General features: G+C 41.7%; 1 protein-coding gene across 1 annotated transcript in view; it reads right to left on the bottom strand.

Moving 5' to 3' along the window:
- Window positions 1-385: 385 nt before the first annotated feature.
- TMEM38B (transmembrane protein 38B) overlaps window positions 386-21,779 on the bottom strand; it is an 81,722-nt gene continuing 60,328 nt past the window's right edge. The window contains exons 3-6 of the mRNA XM_056520311.1: window positions 20,252-20,436; window positions 13,346-13,433; window positions 9,291-9,408; window positions 386-5,397 (exon numbers count right to left, since the gene is read on the bottom strand). Coding sequence (XP_056376286.1) covers window positions 5,164-5,397; window positions 9,291-9,408; window positions 13,346-13,433; window positions 20,252-20,436 — 625 coding nt within the window. The 3' untranslated portion in view covers window positions 386-5,163. The remainder of the gene's footprint in view (window positions 5,398-9,290; window positions 9,409-13,345; window positions 13,434-20,251; window positions 20,437-21,779) is intronic.

The following is a 21,779-nucleotide window of genomic DNA, read 5'->3' as shown; positions in this document are numbered from 1 at the left end:
ATAAAGAAACAGCGATCGGCACTGTTGGATAAGTACCCAGGCGTTCCACTCTTCCCTTAAACATATGCCATCGGCTTCCCTTGTCACGCACACCTGTGATCCTCGACGTAGTGCTCAACCCCATAAGACTTCAAAACATGGCATTTTGTGGAAACAAAAGGAAAACAGGGGGGGGGGGGCACTTACGAGTCAGAGTCTTCTGGAAGGTGCAGACTTTGTCTTTTTATTCGGGTGCATAGAAAATCCTAAAAACAGGACGCTAGGGTCCGCACCTTGCTGCGGACCCTGGCGTCCTGCTTTTAGGATTTTCTATGCACCTGAATAAAAAGAAAGTCTGCACCTTCCAAGAAGACTCTGACTCGTAAGTGCCGCCCCCCCCCCATTTTCCTTTTGTTTCTACAAAATGCCATAAAATATATGAATTTGGTATCCTCTCACAGGGCCCTTGCAGGGGGAACACTCAAAAATGGTTTACATAAAATTAACAATAAACACACTAAGCATATATTGCATAATCCGGCATTTGATAATCCAGAATATGTTGGTAGTGTGCCAAGCAATCCTATAACTTTATATATTATTGTGGTACATCCTATATTGGAATGTAGTATATAGTCTTTTTCATCTGTAATAGTAGGAGTATAGTTACCAGCCTCACTGGGAGTTTAACCCGTCTGTGTAGCGATCTGTTATGCTGAGCTGTAGGTGCCGGTAAGCACTTGCTGAGCCGAGGTTAGCGCAGGCTGTCAGTAAAGCACTGGCGGGCACTCCTGCGGCTGGTCCGAACTGCTCCGGACCCGGTGTATGCTGCACGATGTCTGGGATGGATGTTTACAAGCCTGCAGATGCAAGGACCTTGTGTGGATGGCATCTGATGTCAGCAACAGAGATTCGGTAGGCTGGACAGGTGAATGCTGACAGATAGAATAGGAACAGGCACGGACCAATGTCTTGCAATGTTGGGAACACCAAATAGCAGTAGTGAGTCTCCTGCACTAAAAGTAGATGCGGTTCAGGGTACTTAGTAAATAGTTTGACCCTTTCCTCAGTAGTTGTGATCACCACAAGTGTTCTTTGAATGGAATTATTCTCAAACCATGACCGCTCGGGGTACTTGAGGACTTGGAAAACACTGCTACTGTTGTAAGACAGTGGTTCTTTACCTGTGTGACCTTAGGACCAACATTTGTCCCTGGTCCTTATTAAAGCGGTACTCTGGTGGAAAACAATTTTTTTTTATCAAATGGCTTTAGAAAGTTAAATAGATTTGTTAATGACGTCTATTAAAAATCTTAATGCTTCTAGTACTTATCAGCTGCTGTAAGATCCAGAGGAAGTTCTTTTCTTTTTGAATTCCTTTTCTGGCTGACCACAGTGCTCTCTGCTAGCACCTCTGTCCATGTCAGGAACTGTCCAGAGCAAGAGCAAATCCCCATAGCAAACCTCTCCTGCTCTGGAAAGTTCCTGACAAACAAAGGAAATTAAAAAAGAAAAAGAACATGCTCTGTACTATACAGCAAATGATAAGCACTGGAAGGATTAAGATTTTTAAATAGAAGTAATTTGCAAATCTAGTAGAAAAGGAGTTAATCAGCTCACCTGAGCCCCCAGTGTACGGCAATCCTCAAGACAAGCAGCACAATACACGAATGTAGCCGGCACATAAAATCCAGAGTTTATTGATATCTCATTAAAAGTTCCATAGAAAGGCAGGTAGGGGAGTACATCAGGCAATATCACGTACAGTTACCAGCTGAAGATGGGTCGCCTCACGCCAACGCATTTCGGGTCAAGGACCCTTAGTCATGGCAAATTTGCAAATCTGTTTAACTTTATGGCACCAATTGATTTAAAATAAAAATAAAACTGTTTTCCACCGGAGTACCCCTTTAACGCTAGGCTATGTGCTTTGGAAAGGATAGAGGCAGCAGTGCCCAAGATGCTAAACAATAGTGTTAGTCAATGGTAAATAGAACATATGAACTTTCCGTTTAAATATTTAAAATCTTTTACCTTTTTTAAAATCATAGTAGTCTACAGATAAAACAGTATTACATATTTTATCACTACATAATTCCTAAAAGGTTTGTGAAAAGTATAATGTTTATTATGGCAATCAATTTTTTTTTTTAACAATGCAATGAGAAATGTCACAGTAGGAAAATTCTACAGTGCAAACAGCTTACAACATGGTGAAAATATTGATATCTTCACTCAGTATAAAAGTCTATTTAGATTATTCAGAATTGTGCTATCATATAAAAATCAAGTGCTTAAATAACATCACAGACAAATACTTATAAACCTATTTTTATAAATTATTTTGAGGAAAAAAATTTAAGAATTCTCCATACTTTATACAATTACACAGATAAATTATTGCTTGTAAAGGTGATCAAATATCATACTAACTAGCTGTATAAAACCCACACCACAGCAAAGAATTGAAGCTATCATAAAACAAGCAGTGATTCTCACATGGGAAACAATAGGGCCGAGTTTACATTGCGGAATCTCCGAACGGAGCTGAAAGATCCGCTTAGAAATACATTTCTGTATACAGGGATGGCAGTGCAATCTGCGGGATCTATGGCAGAAATTCCGTCTGGAGATTCTGCAGTGTTAACCCGGCCTAAAAGGTATATTCACACATTGCAGATTTGTGGCAAACATTTCTGGGTCTTTTCCATTTAACTGAATGGGACTTGCACAAATCCAAGCAAATTCATCCCCATTTAAATATACAACGCAATATTCAGTCACAGAAATATACGTAATTATGTGCTGTATGATAATATGTTAATATCTATTAAAGAGTTACCGACAAATTTCGAAACATTGATCAGACATGTCAAAGGTTGTCGATCGCACCAGGTCTCATGCCTGAATTGTAAAAGTGAATTAGATAAAGTATCCAAGGCAACTAATCTGAACAAAGCCAAAAATTTCTACTAATAGGGCCCTATTCATGGGGTAATTATCAGCCAAACAGGCCCACATCGCCATGTATAAATGGGTCAGCTCTCCTCTGCTGGCTGATCATAAATCTTGCCCTGCTTAATCAGCCACACATCCCCAAGTGATAAGGGATGTGTGGCCGACAAATGATGGCAGCAAAGAGCTGCACAAACGTTTTAGCGATTACTTGTGTGGCCCTCCGTGCAGGATGCTTGATCCTTGTAAAAGAGATCTAAGAGAACAGCTTGTTTACAATGAACATCGGACATCTAATAGGACCATCTAAATCAACTGATGCCAGAAAGTTAAACAGATTTGTATTTAAAAATCTTAACCCTTCAAGTACTTATCAGCTGCTGAATTTTCCAAAGGAAGTTCTTTTCTTTTTGAATGTCCTTTCTGTCTGACCACAGTGCTCTTCTGACACCTCTGTTCATTTTAGGAACTGTCCTGAGAAGCATAGGTTTGCTATGGGGATTTGCTCTTACTCTGGACAGTTCCTGACATGGACAGAGGTGTCGGCAGAAAGGAAAGGAAATTCAAAAAGAACAGATCTTCCTCTGGAAAATACAGCAGCTGATAAGTACTGGAAGGGTTAAGATTTTTTAAATAGAATTAATTTACAAATCTGTTTAACTTTCTGGCATTAGCTGATTCAAAAATGTTTTCTTCCAGTGGAGTAACCCTTTAACCGTTCCTGTAGAATATATAAGGGGGAATAGGTGGCTTACTAATTAATCTTTTTTCCTAGATAACAAAACAACTTCATGTATAAATAATCACTATTTCACACACACTGATCTTTTAGAGTAGTTTTGCTATCAGGGAATAAAATTAGTGACTCATTGTTTTCCTTAATGTCGGCTCCAGGCAGCCATCAAGAGGGAAAACTTAAAGAGTGCCCCTTATATAATCCAGACTCTTGTGAGCCTAATTCAGTGGCAGAAGTGGTCCTTGTGTTAAATTGTAGTTAGGCTCTAGCACGTCATGTATAAGGAAGATTGATATTGCACTCACCGCAGGCTCTGTAGAAAATTTCTGGTACTAGTACGGGCCAGACGAAGCACCGTAGTGAGTGAAACAAGTTGCCGCCCTTTTTAACGCCCCAAACTTCACCTGTTCCACCTCCAGCTCCCCCGTGTACCTGTATCGTACACATGCCGAATAAAGTCTGAAATTTTCTACAGAGTCTGCGGTGAGTGCATTATCCATCTACCTTTTACATGACATGCTATTGTCAATATACTTTTTTTCTAGATAAGAGCACCTCCTTAGCTTGGATTTATCACACGTACAGGTATTTTGCTACATGCCACATATATGGGAGGACTTTCTCCATAAACAAAAATAGCGGTGTCAGACCCTTATCTTTCATTTGCTATTGATATTTGTAGTTCGACTCTGTTCAGACTGCCATTGTGTTCCATTCAGTTTGGGTTCTGGTGTACCTGACCGCAAAATTCAATATTCAAGATGGCTGGAAACCTAACAGACCCCAACACAAGTATTTAAAAAAAAAATATTGGAACCCATTTAAAACAGATCATTAGTTTAAAGAAAGTTTTTGAACCAAAGCTAGAAGTTGATTTAAAATGAAGGAGAAATTTAAATGGACTTCTACTTCTCCTTCCTACTGGACCCACTTCTGTCTTTGGCTCAAAAGCTGCAGTTCATTTCCAAAAAAGCTGCCATTTGTGAAACTAGCCAATTTATCTTTTCTCCTTGTCTATCATGGCTCCATTAAAGGGGTAAGTAAATTCTCTATAATTGTGCATAACCTAGGAGGGAAAAAAAAAAAAAAAAGTACTCAATTCCACCAAAGACCCCGCCCCCAAACTCCCTCCCCACTGCCGCCACTAGTTGTAGAAGCACTGTGCTGCAGCACCAGCTCTCTGAGACAGAATGAGGATTTTTTTGTTTTTGTTTAGACTTTCATCATAAGCTATTGCTATATATTTGAAGATGTAATCTGTAAAACTAAATTGTTCTGCATTGACATCAAGGCCTGAACGCCCAACACCGCAAATTACAATAATTTCAAACTAAAAGTAAACCTAATTCTGTTCAAGACTGTAGAAAAGCACTGTAGATATGCTTTGTAAATAAGATTAATAACCCTGTAATGGCTATTGACTATTTCAAGGACAAGTCAGTTTAGGTAATAACTGTGGCAGTGAAAGCACTAAACCAGTTAATATCATGGGTTCATTCACTCTTTTTAGTATTTCTCTTTCTTGTAGATTCACTGGGCTCTGGGCTGCTTGCTCCAGTTTCTTCTTTAGTAGGATTTTCTTTCTCCTTGGGCTCATCTTTGAGATTTGCTTTAACTTTTTCTGTATCTACTTTAGGAGCTTGTTGCAATCCAAACAGCAAACGACCTAGTACTTGTTCTGCTGGCTGAAATGGAGAGGCAGAGCACCGTGTCAGCATCATTCTTACCTAGAGAAAAAAAAAAAAAAAAATGGAATGTGATCAAGGCCGTCTAGGACATTCTGAATTTAAATGGGCTCAGTCATTAAAGGGGTCCCCCGTGGAAAAACTTTTTTTTTTACATTTTTTTTTAAATCAACTGGTGCCAGAAAGTTAAACAGATTTGTAAATTACTTCTATTAAAAAATCTTAATCCTTCCAGTACTTTTTAGGGTCTGTATACTACAGAGGAAATGATTTTCTTTTTGGAACAGAGCTCTCTGCTGACATTACCACAGTGCTCTCTGCTGACATTACCACAGTGCTCTCTGCTGACATCTCTGTCCATTTTAAGAACTGTCTAGAGTAGGAGAAAATCCCCATAGAAAACATATGCTGCTCTGGACAGTTCCTAAAATGGACAGAGATGTCAGCAGAGAGCACCATATTTCAAATAGAAAACAATTTCCTCTGTAGTGTTAAGCAGCTAATAAGTACTGGAAGGATTACAATTTTTTTAATAGAAGTAATTTACAAATCTGTTTGACTTTCTGGCACCAGTTGATTTAAAAAATAAATAAATACAATTTTCCACGGGAGTACCCCTTTAAGCATGATTTTTTATATTTTATTCCTTATGCTAAATAAATAACTTTTGCAATTGGCTTCCATAAAAAAAAAAAAACAGGTTTTAGGTTAGTTTTTCTGCTTTATACTTCTGGTCTCCCTTCTTCTTGGTCAGGATACATTCAGTCTGGTCAAAATCTCAGATTTTGGTCTCCTGCTTGTAATGGCAGGAGGCCAAACTCAGGAAGTGTTTCTCTGCACTGAGCTTGATTGTACAGACTGAAAGCTGCCAAGAGCCTCACTGACAGCTGCACAGACTAAAAGCTGAACAGAGCCTCACTGAAAGATGCACAGACTGAAAGCTGCTGCATAGAGCTTGAGGTGTTCTATTCATCACAGCGCTGCAACAATCTGAGGGCTGAAGTGGTCCCCTAGCAGGCTTCAGTGATGTCATGCCTGCTGGGAAACACCCACTTCTGCTGGGCTTTCTTCTGTGAGCAAGAAGAAAGGTATGATACAGAGCTTTTAAAAGCTCTGAAATTTTTTCTAAGAGTGGGAGGAGTGTTAGTAGTACTTAGGGAACATAGCCTGAGTTAGTTTAGAAACGTTTATTTAGAGACAGGTACTCTTTAAACAACTTTTTAAGCAAGACAGTCAGGATTGAAAGCAGGTTTTCTAAACCAGACAATTTAGAGGTTTTCCCACCAACACTGTAGATTGCTTGGGGCCCCACCACTGGGACTCAAACCGATCACAATAATGGGATTCCGGTGTCCACATTTGAAAGGAGAAGTGGTCAGGCCAGCAGTGCTAAGATTTACTGACCCCAAAGGTGGTCAGGCAGAGGTGCCAGCACACATGAAGTAGGCCCCTGCGATCACAGCCCTCTCATGCTGTGCAAAGAAAGTGCTGTCATCATCAGCCCTGGCACAGCTTTCAGAGTGGAGCAGTGGTCAGTGACCCAGGGAAGATGAGGGAGTGCACAACATAAAAAAGAGGCAAGTTGAATAGGTGAATTTGCAACATGATATTAGAGAAGGGAATAGCCTTTAACATTGTGTCAAAAGCATGCACAATGTTGTATGTCAGTAGACACATACAATGGCATTGCCTGTGCAGTCACTTTCATGATGCTAGCTAGAAAGAAACCTTTTTATATCTTTTTATCTGCAGAAGGCAAAACAACAAAACATTTTTTTTAAATCTCACATAATATTATATAGTTGGGGGAAGTATCAATGACTGCAATAATTGATTTACTGTGTGTTCACAATGATCACACCTCAGATCTGCAGATGTTTAATTATATCACTTCTGGATGAAAACTTAGTCACTGTCAATAAAGACCAGCATTGTGTTACATTTTTACAATGTCTTATCTTTATATAAAGTTTAATGTGTTCCTATAATTACTACAATAAAGACCTACTGACCTCTTACTGACCAGCAATACACCTTACATAGGTATTCGACTCTCTAATGACAAATATGCTTCTGCTATAGGCAGGAACCTCCAATCTTATCTGCGTAAAGCACTGATCACCAAGGTCAATAGTAACCATAGCATGATCACATAAGGCATCTCTTTTGCTTAGGTCACTGGACTGTGACCCAATTATGTACTAGGAACCCCATAAAGTTAGTTCAGATGACTACAGATAGCCTCTAGTTAAAACACACAAATTTTACATAGTTACATGGTTCATCAAGTTCAACCTATGTCCCTATTGTGTCCCTACTGAGTTGACCCAGAGGAAGGCAAAAAAAACTCGTGAGGCTGATGCCAATGGCCTAATCCCAGGGGAAGGAAATCCTTCCCAACTCCAAATATAGCAATTAGAATATAAAATTTTTTGCCTTCCCCTGAATAAACTTCATAGGAACACAGTGTTCACACACACAGTATGCTAATAGGTTATAAACTCAAAAGAAAGGTTTAAGTATTAAAGGGGTACTCTGCCCCTAGACATCTTATCCCCTATCCAAGGATAGGGGATAAGATGTCTGATCGCGCTGGTCCCGCTGCTGAGGACCCCCGCGATCTCTCCTGCAGCCCCCCCGAGTCATCAGCTCTCTGGAGCCAAGTTTGCTCCATGGATAACAGGGGTCGGCGGTTTGTGACGTCATGACTCCGCCCCCTCATGATGTCATGCCCCACCCCCTTAATGTAAGTCTATGGGAGGGGTGTGGCAACAGTCACGCCCCCTCCCATAGACTTGCATTAAGGGGGCGGGGTGTGACAATCATGAAAGGCGAAGCCATGACGTCATGAACCACCAAGTCCCTGTATCGAGAATCATCATCCACGAAGCAAACCGAGCTCCGGAGAGCTGATGACTTGGGGGGGCTGCAGGAGAGATCACGGGGGTCCCCAGCAGAGGGACCACTGCAATCAGACATCTTATCCCCTATCCTTTGATAGGGGATAAGATGTCTAGGGGAGGAGTACCCCTTTAATGTCTTAATGGAGTGTAAAACAATATAAATCAAAATGAAAAACAAAATGGTTGCAAAAAAATGCAACAAACATAATTGTGCACCAAAAGTGTTTTATTTGTTAAGAAATCGATTACATAAATACAAAAACTCTGGTATTTTAATGTCCACAATAATGCGTAGAATTAGTTTAACAAGTAATTTAATGTGGATAGTGAAACTAAATTATATAAATTGTTATTATTGCATATCTACACCCAAGTGGTGCCTAGAATTAGCACCATTCCTTTTACATAAAACAAAAAAAGAACTATGGATGCCTAACTGTGAATAAGCAAAACTTCTGTAGAGTAAATTCTGATTGTTGCACTCAGTATGTTAAAGGGGTACTCCGGCCCCAAGACATTTTATCCCCTATCCAAAGGATAGGGGATAAGGTATCTGATCGCAGGGGTCCCGCCGCTGGGGACCCCCATAAACTCGCATGCAGCACCCATCTCAAGTCATGACCCGGCAGACTCCGAGGCTGCAGCGCTGCGTGCAGCTCCCAGAGATGGGTGCTGCATGCGAGATACCAAGGGTCCCGAGCGGCGGGAACCCCGCGATCAGACATCTTAGGGCCGGAGTACCCCTTTAATGAAATCTGTGCTTTACTGGAGATTCCCTTTGAAGGCAAAGCCTGTATCCAAGCTTTTAGCGTTAATCCAAGACTCCAAAAGTGGTATGTTTTCTCAAGTATGTGAACAAATTGTTGAAAAGTAAAAAAAAAAAATGTATTCTTCACTGGCATTTGTGTTAAGTGCTTTATAAGCAACACCATTTCCTTGCAATAGTGTATAGTACAGTAGATACATTCTCAGGATTTTTTCCCCCATAAAAACATATGTGTTCAGAGATCAGAACAAACAGTATTATCTTACCTTTATGGTAATAAGAAACATGGTGTAAATGAACATGAGGTGATGTCTTTCAATAGGCAGTAGCTCGCTACGTTGCAGCGTGAACAAAATTGATCCCACTAAACTAATTTTGACAGGGCTGTAAATAAGGAAGAAAAAGAAAAAAAATAACAGTATGTCACATTTATGTTAATCTGCATCTTTCCCTTTAAGGTTACAGCCTGTATGAACAATAAAATATACTTTTTCAAGTCTCCTTTGCTCCCCAGTGTAAAGCATAGAAGAGGAGATGGTAAGTTTGGGGAGATCTACAACCCCTGGCAAAAAGCATAGAATCACCAGAGTTCATCAAGGCCCCCCTACCTTTTTTGCTTTGTATCAAATAAATCACCAATATTTTGCCTTTGTGAAATATGCCTCAAACATAGCACAATCCCAACATTAGTCTTTTAGAGTGTCTGGCAGGTACCAAATAATATAATATTAATTACTAAACCCTTAATTAAAATACCCCCCAAAAAAACAACACTTAAATTTGCCACACAGAAAAATACCGCTGCTGCCACCCGCACATGAGTGAATATTCTATGTTACATGCTCTTGCCTAAGGCAGACTTTAACAATCACAGAGCCAGGGAAGAACGGGAAGCAAAAGGAAGGCCTTGAGCTTTACCAGCAACCTGTCGTCAACCGGCGAAGAAATTGCAGGGGTGCCAATGGCTACCCTAGACACTTTTTTTTTTTCACTAAAATGCTGGTGTTACCCTAAATTTTTCATTTTCGCAAAGGAGAAGAGGGAAAAAAAAAGCCCCCCAAAATTTGTAACCCATATAAATACCCAATATGTGGATGTAAAGTGCTCTGCTGGTGCACTACAAAGCTCAGAAGAGAAGGAGCGCCATTGGGCTTTTGAAGAGAAAATTTGTCCGGAATTGAAAGCCACGTGTGTTTACAAAGCCCCCATAGTGCCAGAACAATGGACGTCCCCCACGTGACCCCATTTTGGAAACTACACCCCTCACGTAATGTAATAAGGGGTACAGTGAGCAGTTACGCCCCACAGGTGTCTGACAGATTTTTGGAACAGTGGTCCGTGAAAATGGAAAATGTAATTACTCATTTGCACAGCCCACTGTTCCAAAGATTTGTCAAACGCCAGTGGGGTGTACATACTCACTGCACCCTTTATTAAATTCTGTGAGGGGTGTAGTTTCCAAAATTGGCTCACATGTGGGGGGTCCACTGTACTGACACCACGGGGGGCTTTGTAAACACACATGGCCCCTGACTTCCATGCCAAACAAATTCTTTCACCAAAAGCTCAATGGTGCTCCTTCTCTTCTCAGCATTGTAGTGCGCCAGCAGAGCACTTGACGTTCACACATGGGGTATATCCATACTCAGAAGAAAGGGGGTTACAAATTTTGGGGGACATTTTCTCCTATTAACCCTTGTAAAAATGTAAAATTTGGGGAAAACCAGCATTTAAGTGAAAACATTTTTTTTCTTCATTTACACAGTCAACGTTAACAAAAAGTCATCAAACACCTGTGAGGTGTTAAGGCTCACTGTACCCCTTATTACGTTCCTTGAGGGGTGTAGTTTACAAAATATTATGCCATTTTTTTTTTTTTTTTTGCTGTTCTGGCACCATAGGGGCTTCCTAAAGGAGACATGCCCCCCAAAAAACATTTCAACAACATTTTCTTTCCAAAAGCCAAAATGTGACGACTCCTCTTCTGAGCATTGTAGTTCGCCCGCAGAGCATTTTACGTCCTAACATGGGGTATTTCCATACTCAGAAGAGATGGGGTTACACATTTTGGGTGGCATTTTCTCCCAATACCTTTTGGAAAAATGGTAAATTTGGGGGGGGGGAAAAATGCACTTAAGTGATAAAAATTTTTTTTTTCATTTACACATTCAACTTTAACGAAAAGTCGTCAAACACCTGTGGGGTGTTAAGGCTCACTGTACCCCTTGTTACATGCCTTGAGGGGTGTAGTTTCCAAAATGGTATGCCATGTGGGGATTTTTCTGCTGTTCTGGCACCATAGGGGCTTCCTAAATGTGACATGCCTCCCAAAAACCATTTCAGCAAAATTCACTCTCCAAAATCCCATTGTTGCTCCTTCCCTGCTGAGCCCTCTACTGCGCCCGCCAAACACTTGACATACACATGAGCTATTTCCTTACTTGAGAGAAATTGGGTTACAAATTTTGGGGGGCTTTTTCTCCTATTACCCCTTGTAAAAATTCAAAAACTGGGTGTACAAGAACAGTGTACAGTGTAAAAAATGAATTTTGAATTTCCTCCTTCACTTTGCTGTTTTTCCTGTGAAACACCTAAAGGATTAACACACTTACTGAATGTCATTTTGAATACTTTGAGGGGTGAAGTTTTTATAATGGGGTCATTTGTGGGGGATTTCTAATATGAAGGCCCTTCAAATCCACTTCAAATCTGAACTGCTCCCTGAAAAATTCTGATAAGTTTGTGAAAAATTGGAAAATTGCTGCTGAACTTTGAAGCCCTCTGATGTCTTCCAAAAGTAAAAACGATGATGCAAACATAAAGTAGACATATTGTATATGTATGTGAATCAATATATAATTTATTTGGAATGTCTATTTTCCTTACAAGCAGAGAGCTTCAAAGTTAGAAAAATGCTAAATGTAACATTTTTTCATCACATTTTTGAATTTTTCACCAAGAAATGATGCAAGTATCGACTAAAATTCACCCCTAACATAAAGTAGAATGAGTCACGAAAAAACTGTCGGAATCAGAATGATAAGTAAAAGCATTCCAAAGTTATTAATGCTTAGAGTGACAGTGGTCAGATGTGCAAAAAAACGCTCTGGTCATTAAAGGGGTACTCAGACGCTAAGACATCTTATCCGCTATCCAAAGGATAGGGGATAAGATGCCTGATCGCAGGGGTCCCGCATCTTATCCCCTATCCAAAGGAAAAGCGATAAGATGCCTGATCGCGGGGGTCCCGCTGCTGGGGACCCCCGTGATCTTCCACGCCGCACCCCGTTAGAATAAGTCCCCGGAGCGTGTTTGCTCCGGGGCTGCTTACTGGAGATCACGGGGACGGAGCATAGTGACGTCAAGGCTCCGTCCCCGTGGGACATCATGTTCCACCCCCTCAATGCAAGCCTATGGGAGGGACTTGCATTGAGGGGGTGGAGCGTGACGTCACGCGGGGGCGGAGCCATGACGTCACTATGCTCCGTCCTCGTGGTTGAGATGGACTCAGCCTGAGGACCTCCAGTGGTTCCGGAAGCCGCTAAAGGTGGGAGCTGCATGGTAGATCCCGGGGGTCCCCAGCAGCGGGACCCCGGCGATCTGACATCTTATTCCCTATCCATTGGATAGGGGATAAGATGTCTTGGCCCCGGAGTACCCCTTAGAGGTGAAAATGGGCTTGGTCCTTAAGGGGTTAATGGATTACAATAGGATAACAATACTGAGATGGAGACAATGGTGCGATATAGGTGACCATGAAATTCATATTTTGTAATTAGTAAAATTAATATTTGACATAAAATAGGCACTGTCACTTAACATTTTTTGAATATTTAATAACGAAAACCGCTCCTGAATATCGAACCACTAGGGGTCCCCATATCTACTGGGACACTGAACAGTTCTGCATCAGCATTAGGCTTGTCCATGAGTCCTGGACACTACATGACTCAAGGACAGGGCTGCATGAGCAGATGCACCTCCCACCACCACAAGGGAAGGACACGCCCCCTTCTCCTGAGAGGATTTCTAACACTGAGCTAAAGAAAAGATAGATTTTTATAATAAATATAGGCGATAGAGGCATACAAATTACATGTACATGGTCAGGATTAGGTACTGAGAATTTTTTTTGGGTGGGATCTGACAGGTATTCTTTAAGAAACAAGTAAAAATCCTGCAAAATTACCTCTATAAATACAATGAACATTTTGATAATATTCAGTATACTTCAGCAATGTAACACTATAAATTTATCTGTGGAACACATTTAGGCACAGTGGTTTTAGATTTTAATGGAAGTGAAAACAGAGTCACATACTATGACATCTTAAGAAGCTCATTGCTTTCAGGTTTCCAGACACCTCTCACAAGTTGTTCAAAGTTGGAGATCAGGCCACCTCCAGCAGCTGGAAACCAAACAGATTAGTTAGTTACTTTCAAAAGCACATCACATAAAACTTAATATGTACTTTAAACTCTGAGGTATGTTCAGAACCGCACCATACAAATGAACCTGTATAGTGGTACATGCGTGTTATTAATTAAAAATCCATATAAAGAGAAATGTAATGAACAGTTTTCAGGGCCAACATTCTAGTAGACTGAGCTCAATTCTGATGCAGGGCTCCAAATCTCCTGCAAAGACATATTGTTCTGTACATTTCAGTGATAGAATTCTGCCAACCCCTTGAGGATGGTTAGGAGCTTATCTTTGCACACGGAACTCAATAACACAATATTCAGTAAGCTCCTAAGTGCCATCTAAAGGTTTCAGGCAGACAGAATTTTATTTCATTTTAGGTCCACGCATTGGCTTTGGCAGTAAGGTTCATAAAAATGAAAACTCTAACCTTTAGAAAGATATATTGTAAATGAATAAATCAATGAACACACTTTTTCTTTTTCTGATTCTGTTCTATGCTGTGTATTTTGTCCCCCACTCATAAAGATAGTATGTCCAGTTGCAATAGGGGCAGACCTCTTGCATAAACCAATACTGGGTAGATTGTGCTCAGTTTCACTAACTCATTAGCCCTGATTTATCAATCTGTCTGAGACAGAAACTGGAGGGATTTTCCCAAGCAACCTATCATGGCTCAGCTTTCATTTTACCAGAGCTCCTTAAGATATAAAACATGAGCTGTGATTGGTTGCTTTAGAAAATCACTCCAGTTTCTGTCTCAGACAGATTAATAATTCAGGGCCATTGTTTAGTAACTTGTGACCCTTTAATCCTTCATATAAGATAGGGCCAGGGCCTATTGATCGTATTCAAAATACAGTGGTCCCTTAAGGTACAATATCAATTTATTCCAGGACAACCATTGTATGTTGAGACCATTACTCTATATAAACCTGATAACTAATATACTGTGGATAAAGTAAGTACTTACATATAAAAGTAGGAAAGATCTGCTGGGAGCTGTAAATCACTGTATGTAGAGGACAGGCGCTTCTCCAAGGTCCTGTACAGTACACACAGTATCCTAAAAAAGGAAAATGGAGCCGCCCTCACCTTGTGTCCAAAGAAGCAGCTTACCTTGGTACAGGTAAAGAGTAGTACAGAACAATGTAATACCTCTCTGTACTTTAGCGGGCGCTACCAGACAGCCAGTCTGTGCATGCACTTCAGGTGTTTTACCAGTAAAACGCCCATTCTGATTGGTCTGTTCTTTCAGCCATTGACACGTTTCAAAGATCTGGACTGACCGTAACATTGTATGTTGAGTCTGGTTTCAAGTTACAATGGTCCAGAAAAGACCCTTGTATGTTGAAACTATTATACGTTGAGGCCATTGTAAGTTGAGGGATCCCTGTACTGGGCAGATGGGTCAAATGTGCTGACACATTCTATGTTTCTGTGCGACACTAAGTAAAGAAGACTCTTGCATTTTTTCAGCTAGCTACACAAAGTCTGCCAAAAAACATACACGAGCATGAGAGAGAGCAAGAAAGAAATAGAAATCAAAAAGACAAAATGAAAAGAAAATAGCACAAAAAAAATGCAGTCTCTTTTAAAACAGGGGCTGGGGGTGCTCAATCTTAAGATCCACATCCCTGGACACCTGCACCAATCGCCCAACGCCCTGGACATGCAGTTCCAGGTGCTGGGCAGGTGATTTTTTCATACATTCAGCCCTGCATATGGCAAGCAAGGCCAGACCCGCTCTGAATTTAAAACACCAGCGCTAAGGGTGTATGGGGTCCGCTCCTTATCAGTCAGCCCCCAGCTGATTTGCTGCCACTAATAGCCAGCATGCGGCAATCGCTGTGGGCAGCCATTAACGCTTTAGATCGCCACTGTGGGCGATCCACTGTGGTGGTAGCCAGAGGGCTTACCTCTTCATCCATGGCTGCCATGGATCTGTATAGGATTGAGCCTGCCTGGAGCAGGCTCAACCAAATGAGCACAGATCACACTAATCAATGGAGCTCAATAGAACTGCATTGATCTGTATGAGGAATCTAATGATTCCTCCAAAAAGTCCCCTAAGGGAGCTTATAAAATGCATAAAAAAAAAAAAGTTTAAATGGGCACTGTCAGATACAAAATCTTTTGATATGTTGTAAAGCATGCAAAACCAATAGGTATTGCAATTGCTTTCATTAGAACATTTTCAGTATTTAATACTGAAAAAGCCAAACAACTGCCCCCCCTGCCTGCATGAACACATACTAGTCCTGCTGTGTCCATGCATCATCACCTATGTCATGGACACACAGCTATGAGTGCAGGGCTCACAGCTGGAGGAAAAATCCTCCCATTGTCAGCTTGTGTCCCGCTACTGTCAGTGAGGATAAGCTTGGAGTTGTAGCTTTGCTAATGCTAGGGGAGATGTGAGCAGACAGCATACTGAGGGAGGGGGTGGAGACCTGCACAGTGAGGCCATGCCCCCTCCCTTTGAGAGAAATTCAGTCTAGTGAGCAAAATTAAAAGTGTAATAAAAAAATAAATAAAGGTGCTAGACACAAATTAGATGTACATGGTCAGGATTAGGTACTGAGTGATATATTAAATATTCACATCACCCCCCCTTTCCACATAAAAAATATGTAATACATAAAAAAATGTAACATATTTGGTATTGGCAGGTGCATAATTGTCTGAACTATTAAAATACTTAAAATACTTAATAAAACATTATATATCCCGTATGGTCAATGGTGTTAGCGTAAAAAAATACCAAGCTACAGAAAAGTGTTTTTTATAACATAATATCCCAGATAAAATGAAGTAAAAAAAAGCTTTCAAAAAGTCTGATCAATATCAAAATAGTAGAGATACAAACAGCAGATTATGGCACAAAAATGAGTCCTCATACAGCCCAGTATACTAAAAAATAAAAATGTTATAGGGGTCAGAATTTATTTATTTATTTTTTTAAATTGGTTAAACCTGAAGGAAACTCAACAAATTTGGTATTGGTGTAATCAGGCCGACAGAAAGTATCAAAATAACATGTAAGTCAGACCACAAGGTAAATGGCGTAAAAAAGAAAAAAAAACACAAATTTGCTAAATAGTTTATATTTCTTTTTCATTCACAAATTATTTTTATTTTGTTTTGGAGCACGTTATGGAAAAATGAAAGGTGTCATGACAAAGTACTGTATTTATCGGCGTATAACACGCACTTTTTAGGCAAAATTTTTTAGCCTAAAGTCTATGTGCGTGTTATACGCCGATACACCCCCAGAAAAGGCAGGGGGAGAGAGGCCGTCGCTGCCCGCTTCTCTCCCCCTGCCTTTCCTGGGGTCTAGAGCCCTGCTGCCGGCCCTTCTCTCCCCCTGGCTATCGGCGCCGCTGCCCGTTCTGTCCCCCTGACTATCGGTGCCGGCGCCCCATTGCCGGCGCCGATAGCCAGGGGGAGAGAAGCGGCGCCGACAGCCAGGGGGAGAGAAGGGGCAGCGGCACCCATTGCCGACGCCGCTGCCCCGTTGCCTCCCCCCCATCCCCGGTGGCATAATTACCTGTTGCCGGGGTCTGGTCCGCGCTGCTTCAGGCCTCCGGCGTGCGTCCCCTGCATCGTTGCTATGCGCTGCACGGCGCGGCGCACTGATGTCAGTGCGCCGCGCATAGCAACGACGCAGGGGACGCACGCCAGAGGCCTGAAGCAGCGCGGACCCGACCCCGGCAACAGGTAATTATGCCACTGGGGATGGGGGGAGGCAACAGGGCAGCGGCGCCGGCAATGGGTGCCGCTGCCCCTTCTCTCCCCCTGGCTGTCGGCGCCGCTTTTCTCCCCCTGGCTAACGGCGCCGGCAATGGGGCGCCGGCACCGATAGTCAGGGGGACAGAACGGGCAGCGGCGCCGATAGCCAGGGGGAGAGAAGGGCCAGCAGCAGGGCTCTAGACCCCAGGAAAGGCAGGGGGAGAGAAGCGGGCAGCGATGGCCTCTCTCCCCCTGCCTTTCCTGGGGGTGTATCGGGGTATACACGCGCACACACACGCACCCTCATTTTACCATGGATATTTGGGTAAAAATTTTTTTTTACCCAAATATCCTTGGTAAAATGAGGGTGCGTGTTATAGGCCGGTGCGTGGTATACTCCGATAAATACGGTACAATTGGTGCCGTAAAAAACAAACCCTCATATAGGTCTGTAGATGGAAAAATAACTGTTATAGGGCAAGGAGGAGAAAACAAAAGTGCAAAAACTAATAAAGTCCAAATTTTCGTACGATTTTGGTTGAAATTATTTTGTGTACCAGGACGAGTGGATTTTCATGAGGGACAAATAGATTGTGTTCAGTAGATTTTCAGTAGAGTAGGTTTTTTTTACATTTATTTTAATTTCCACACCAAATTTTGGGAAAAATTATAGGCAAAGTAGCTCTATGCCAGAAGGAAGAGTTTGCTCTATGGTGCCAAACTATTGTAGGTATCATCACTGCAAGTTAATGTTTGAACTCTTATGAAGGCTTAAAAAAAAATGATTGCAGATTTTAACAACAACAACAAAAAACGTGGTCTCAAAAGACTGGAGGTGCTCAACCCCAAATGCGGTTGTGCATTTATACTGGGGGAGCAGATCCTGCCCTTGTAGTCCGTTGCTAGGGGTGATCCCCAGCATAAAAATGCATACAATGGAGGATGCCTGCAGTGGACTATAAGTGCCACAATAGAATCCTACACCAGATAAACAGCGTGGATGTGTAACAATTAGAATAACACAATACAGAAATTTAGGTGCACTACTGTGGTAGATTTATACAATGACATTGGCTAATCCCTCAACACTGATGTTAAAATTGAGACATTCGCCAGTGTATCCTTATATTAAGGACACACCAGAGCCCGCACACCAACGCCAAGGTTTCTCAGATGGCACGGGACCTAACGCTAACCTACCTGTGCGTGAAAAGCAAAAACCAGGGGCCAGTGGGCAATTACAGCAGCACTAGGCCGACATGCAGCCTGCTCCCAGTTCCCTCCAGTATGACTGAGCACACATACAATGGGAGGAGGGAGAGAGGCTACAAGCCCCACCCAAGTTGGCTGATATAGGTGCATGGCCTCACAGGTGCAACCCTAATGCTGCCTGGAAAATGTTCAAGGCGCATTAGCATATGGAGTTTACACACCTCCACGTATACATTTTCAAACAACAACAAAAAACGTGGTCTCAAAAGGCTGGAGGTGCTCAACCCCAAATGCGGTTGTGCATTTCTACTGGGGGAGCAGATCCTGCCCTTGTAGTCTGTTGCTAGGGGCGATCCCCAGCATAAAAATGCATGCACAGGTAGGTTAGCGTTAGGTCCCGTGCCATCTAAGAAACCTTGGCATTGGTGTGCGGGCTCTGGTGTGTCCTTAATATAAGGATACACTGGCGAATGTCTCAATTTTAACATCAGTGTTGAGGGATTAGCCTATGTCACTGTATAGATCTACCACAGTAGTGCACCTAAATTTCTGTATTGTATTATTCTAATTGTTACACATCCACACTGTTTATCTGGTGTAGGATTCTATTGTGGCACTTGTAGTCCACTGCAGGCATCCTCCATTGTATGCATTTTTATGCTGGGGATCGCCCCTAGCAACGGACTACAAGGGCAGGATCTGCTCCCCCAGTATAAATGCACAACCGCATTTGGGGTTGAGCACCTCCAGCTTTTTGAGACCACGTTTTTTGTTGTTGTTTGTAAATTTATACGTGGAGGTGTGTAAACTCCATATGTTAATGCGCCTTGAACATTTTCCAGGCAGCATTAGGGTTGCACCTGTGAGGCCATGCACCTATATCAGCCAACTTGGGTGGAGCTTGTAGCCTCTCTCCCTCCTCCCATTATATGTGTGCTCAGTCACGCTGGAGGGAACTGGGAGCAGGCTGCATGTCGGCCTAGTGCTGCTGTAATTGCCCACTGGCCCCTGGTTTTTGCTTTTCACGCACAGGTAGGTTAGCGTTAGGTCCCGTGCCATCTGAGAAACCTTGGCGTTGGTGTGCGGGCTCTGGTGTGTCCTTAATATAAGGATACACTGGCGAATGTCTCAATTTTAACATCAGTGTTGAGGGATTAGCCAATGTCATTGTATACATCTACCACAGTAGTGCACCTAAATTTCTGCATCAGATTTTAATAACCCACCGAAAAATCTCTTCTTTGTAAAGAAAGCAAAAAAGATTTCTCTATTGTATTTTTAACTCTGGTATGTCAGAGGAAACAGACACCTCAGTGCTCATTAAAGGAGAACTCCAGCAAAAATGTAATTATATATCCACAGGATAGGGAATAAGTAGTTGATCGTGGTGGGTGTGGGGTGTTGGGCTTGGGGGTTCAGACTGCTGGTACCCCCGAGATCTCTGGAACAGGACCCAGCTCTTGGTCAGGAGCATGTGCCTATGCTCTATTAATTTCTATGGGAGCACCAAAGAGACCGGAGTACAGCACTCGGGCATCATAAGCACTCCCATAGAAATGAATCGAGCACGTGCAATCTACCGGTAGACCACACATGCACCTCACAGAGTCGGGGTCCCATTCTGAAGATCGCAGGGGGTCCCAGCAGTAGGATGCATCACAATCAGTTAGTTATTCCCCATCCTGTGGATAGAGGATGTTCATTTTTAGGTGGAGTTCTCCTTTAAATAACTTTTAAGACATGCTGGGAAGTTTCACAGAGGCTGGATAGCCACAGGTTAAAGTCATGTATTTTTTGCCAACAAGTTTTCTGGTTTGGTTCCAAGTAAAACATACGAAACATGCTTTTGTAAGTTATCACCTTTTGCCCAGCCATTGGCAACCATGACAAGCAAAGCATCTTTAAAACGACTATCTGCTTGTGTGACACCAGCCAAAATCTTCCAAGTTCTGGTCACTTCTTTCATTGCTGCAGCAATAATTCGTAGAGGTAGGAAACAAAAGCATCTGTAGAACAGATCTAAAGGAGAGTAGTAAACCATGTACCTGGATGGTAAAGAAAAAAAAATCATAAAACTTCCCAAAAAATCATAAAACATAAAAGAACTAAACATAAATGGCTTAATTAGCAATCTATAGGAATGGAAACATTTCCCACTTAGCGTAGGCTGCTTTGTATGAAATTATTTTAATGCTCACATCTGTGCAAGATTGACCCTACTGACTTATAATGGGGTCTGTCTGGTAAGCAATAAATATTTTTCCACAGAAAACAATCTGCAAATAAGGAATTTGATGTAGATGTGAACATTGCCTTGTTGGCCTGATATTACAACAGGCATGACAACAATTAGGTCATGTTCACATGTTTTATCATAGGAAATCGGCTGGGTTTTTAATTTTATTTTTATCCACCATTAAATCCACAGTTGAAATTTGGATTTCTGCTGTGGATCCATATATGGATTAATCCCACTGTACTTATTTAGTTATTCTGGAGCATGTGAGGCATAAAAAATAAATAAATTATGTTAACTAAAGAAACCACCACTTCCAATTCTTTCCCCGCCCCCCTTTGCTGTTTGCTTCCCCCTCCTCTCTCTTTCATTCTTGCTTTTCCACTCTCTCTCTTCTTCCAGGGCTTTCCCCTTCTTTTGGGCTGCTCCTATGGCTCTCCTTCCGCAACTATATTCTGTAGACTCTGTTAGAAGGTGACTTTCTGTGTTTTTCTTATTTTTTCCCCGACGATAACGCTGGAGTAAGTGTACGGGGTTCAGTGTAGCTTTACTTGTGCTCTCTTCTTAGTATATAGCTGCACCCCCACAGGGCTGTATTCTCTAGTGATTAGTATTACTTATCCCATAGCCTGATAGTAGTATCCTGGAAGGCTCTGATGTGCACTCCAGTAAGTTGTTAATTAACCTATGTGATGCCTCCCCTGCCTGGGTTCTTCCAAATTTGATCTGTCGTTCCCAAGATATTGTTACGAGTTGTGGAAGGATGTGCATTTTTTCTTGATGTCGTTTTTCTTATGTATGTCTTTTAAAATTTTATAAAAATTTGAAAGAAACCACCACTTGATATTCCGTGCAATAAAAAAAGTGTGTGTACCTAAAAAGAAAAAGTTAGATCGAGAGATAGAGAAAAGAACTTCAAACTGTTGGAGAGATCGAACAGAGAGGAAACATTTGGGTTAACTAGGGCGCACTATATAGAAAACCGCAGACACCGTTGGTAAAATAATAAAGGGTGACTTTATTGGTACATATACACTGCGTATCAAGAGCTACCACTCTCTTTATCAAGTCTTATGATGTTGTACAGGTCTTGATTCTTTATATACACATGAAATAAACCAGGCAATTCCCAGGTTTTTTCAAATTTTACAT

This window comes from Hyla sarda, chromosome 1 (genome assembly GCF_029499605.1).
Source record: "Hyla sarda isolate aHylSar1 chromosome 1, aHylSar1.hap1, whole genome shotgun sequence".
NCBI lineage: Eukaryota > Metazoa > Chordata > Amphibia > Anura > Hylidae > Hyla > Hyla sarda.
The sequence above is the reverse complement of the archived record's forward strand: the minus strand, read 5'-3'. Positions and strand labels throughout refer to the sequence as shown.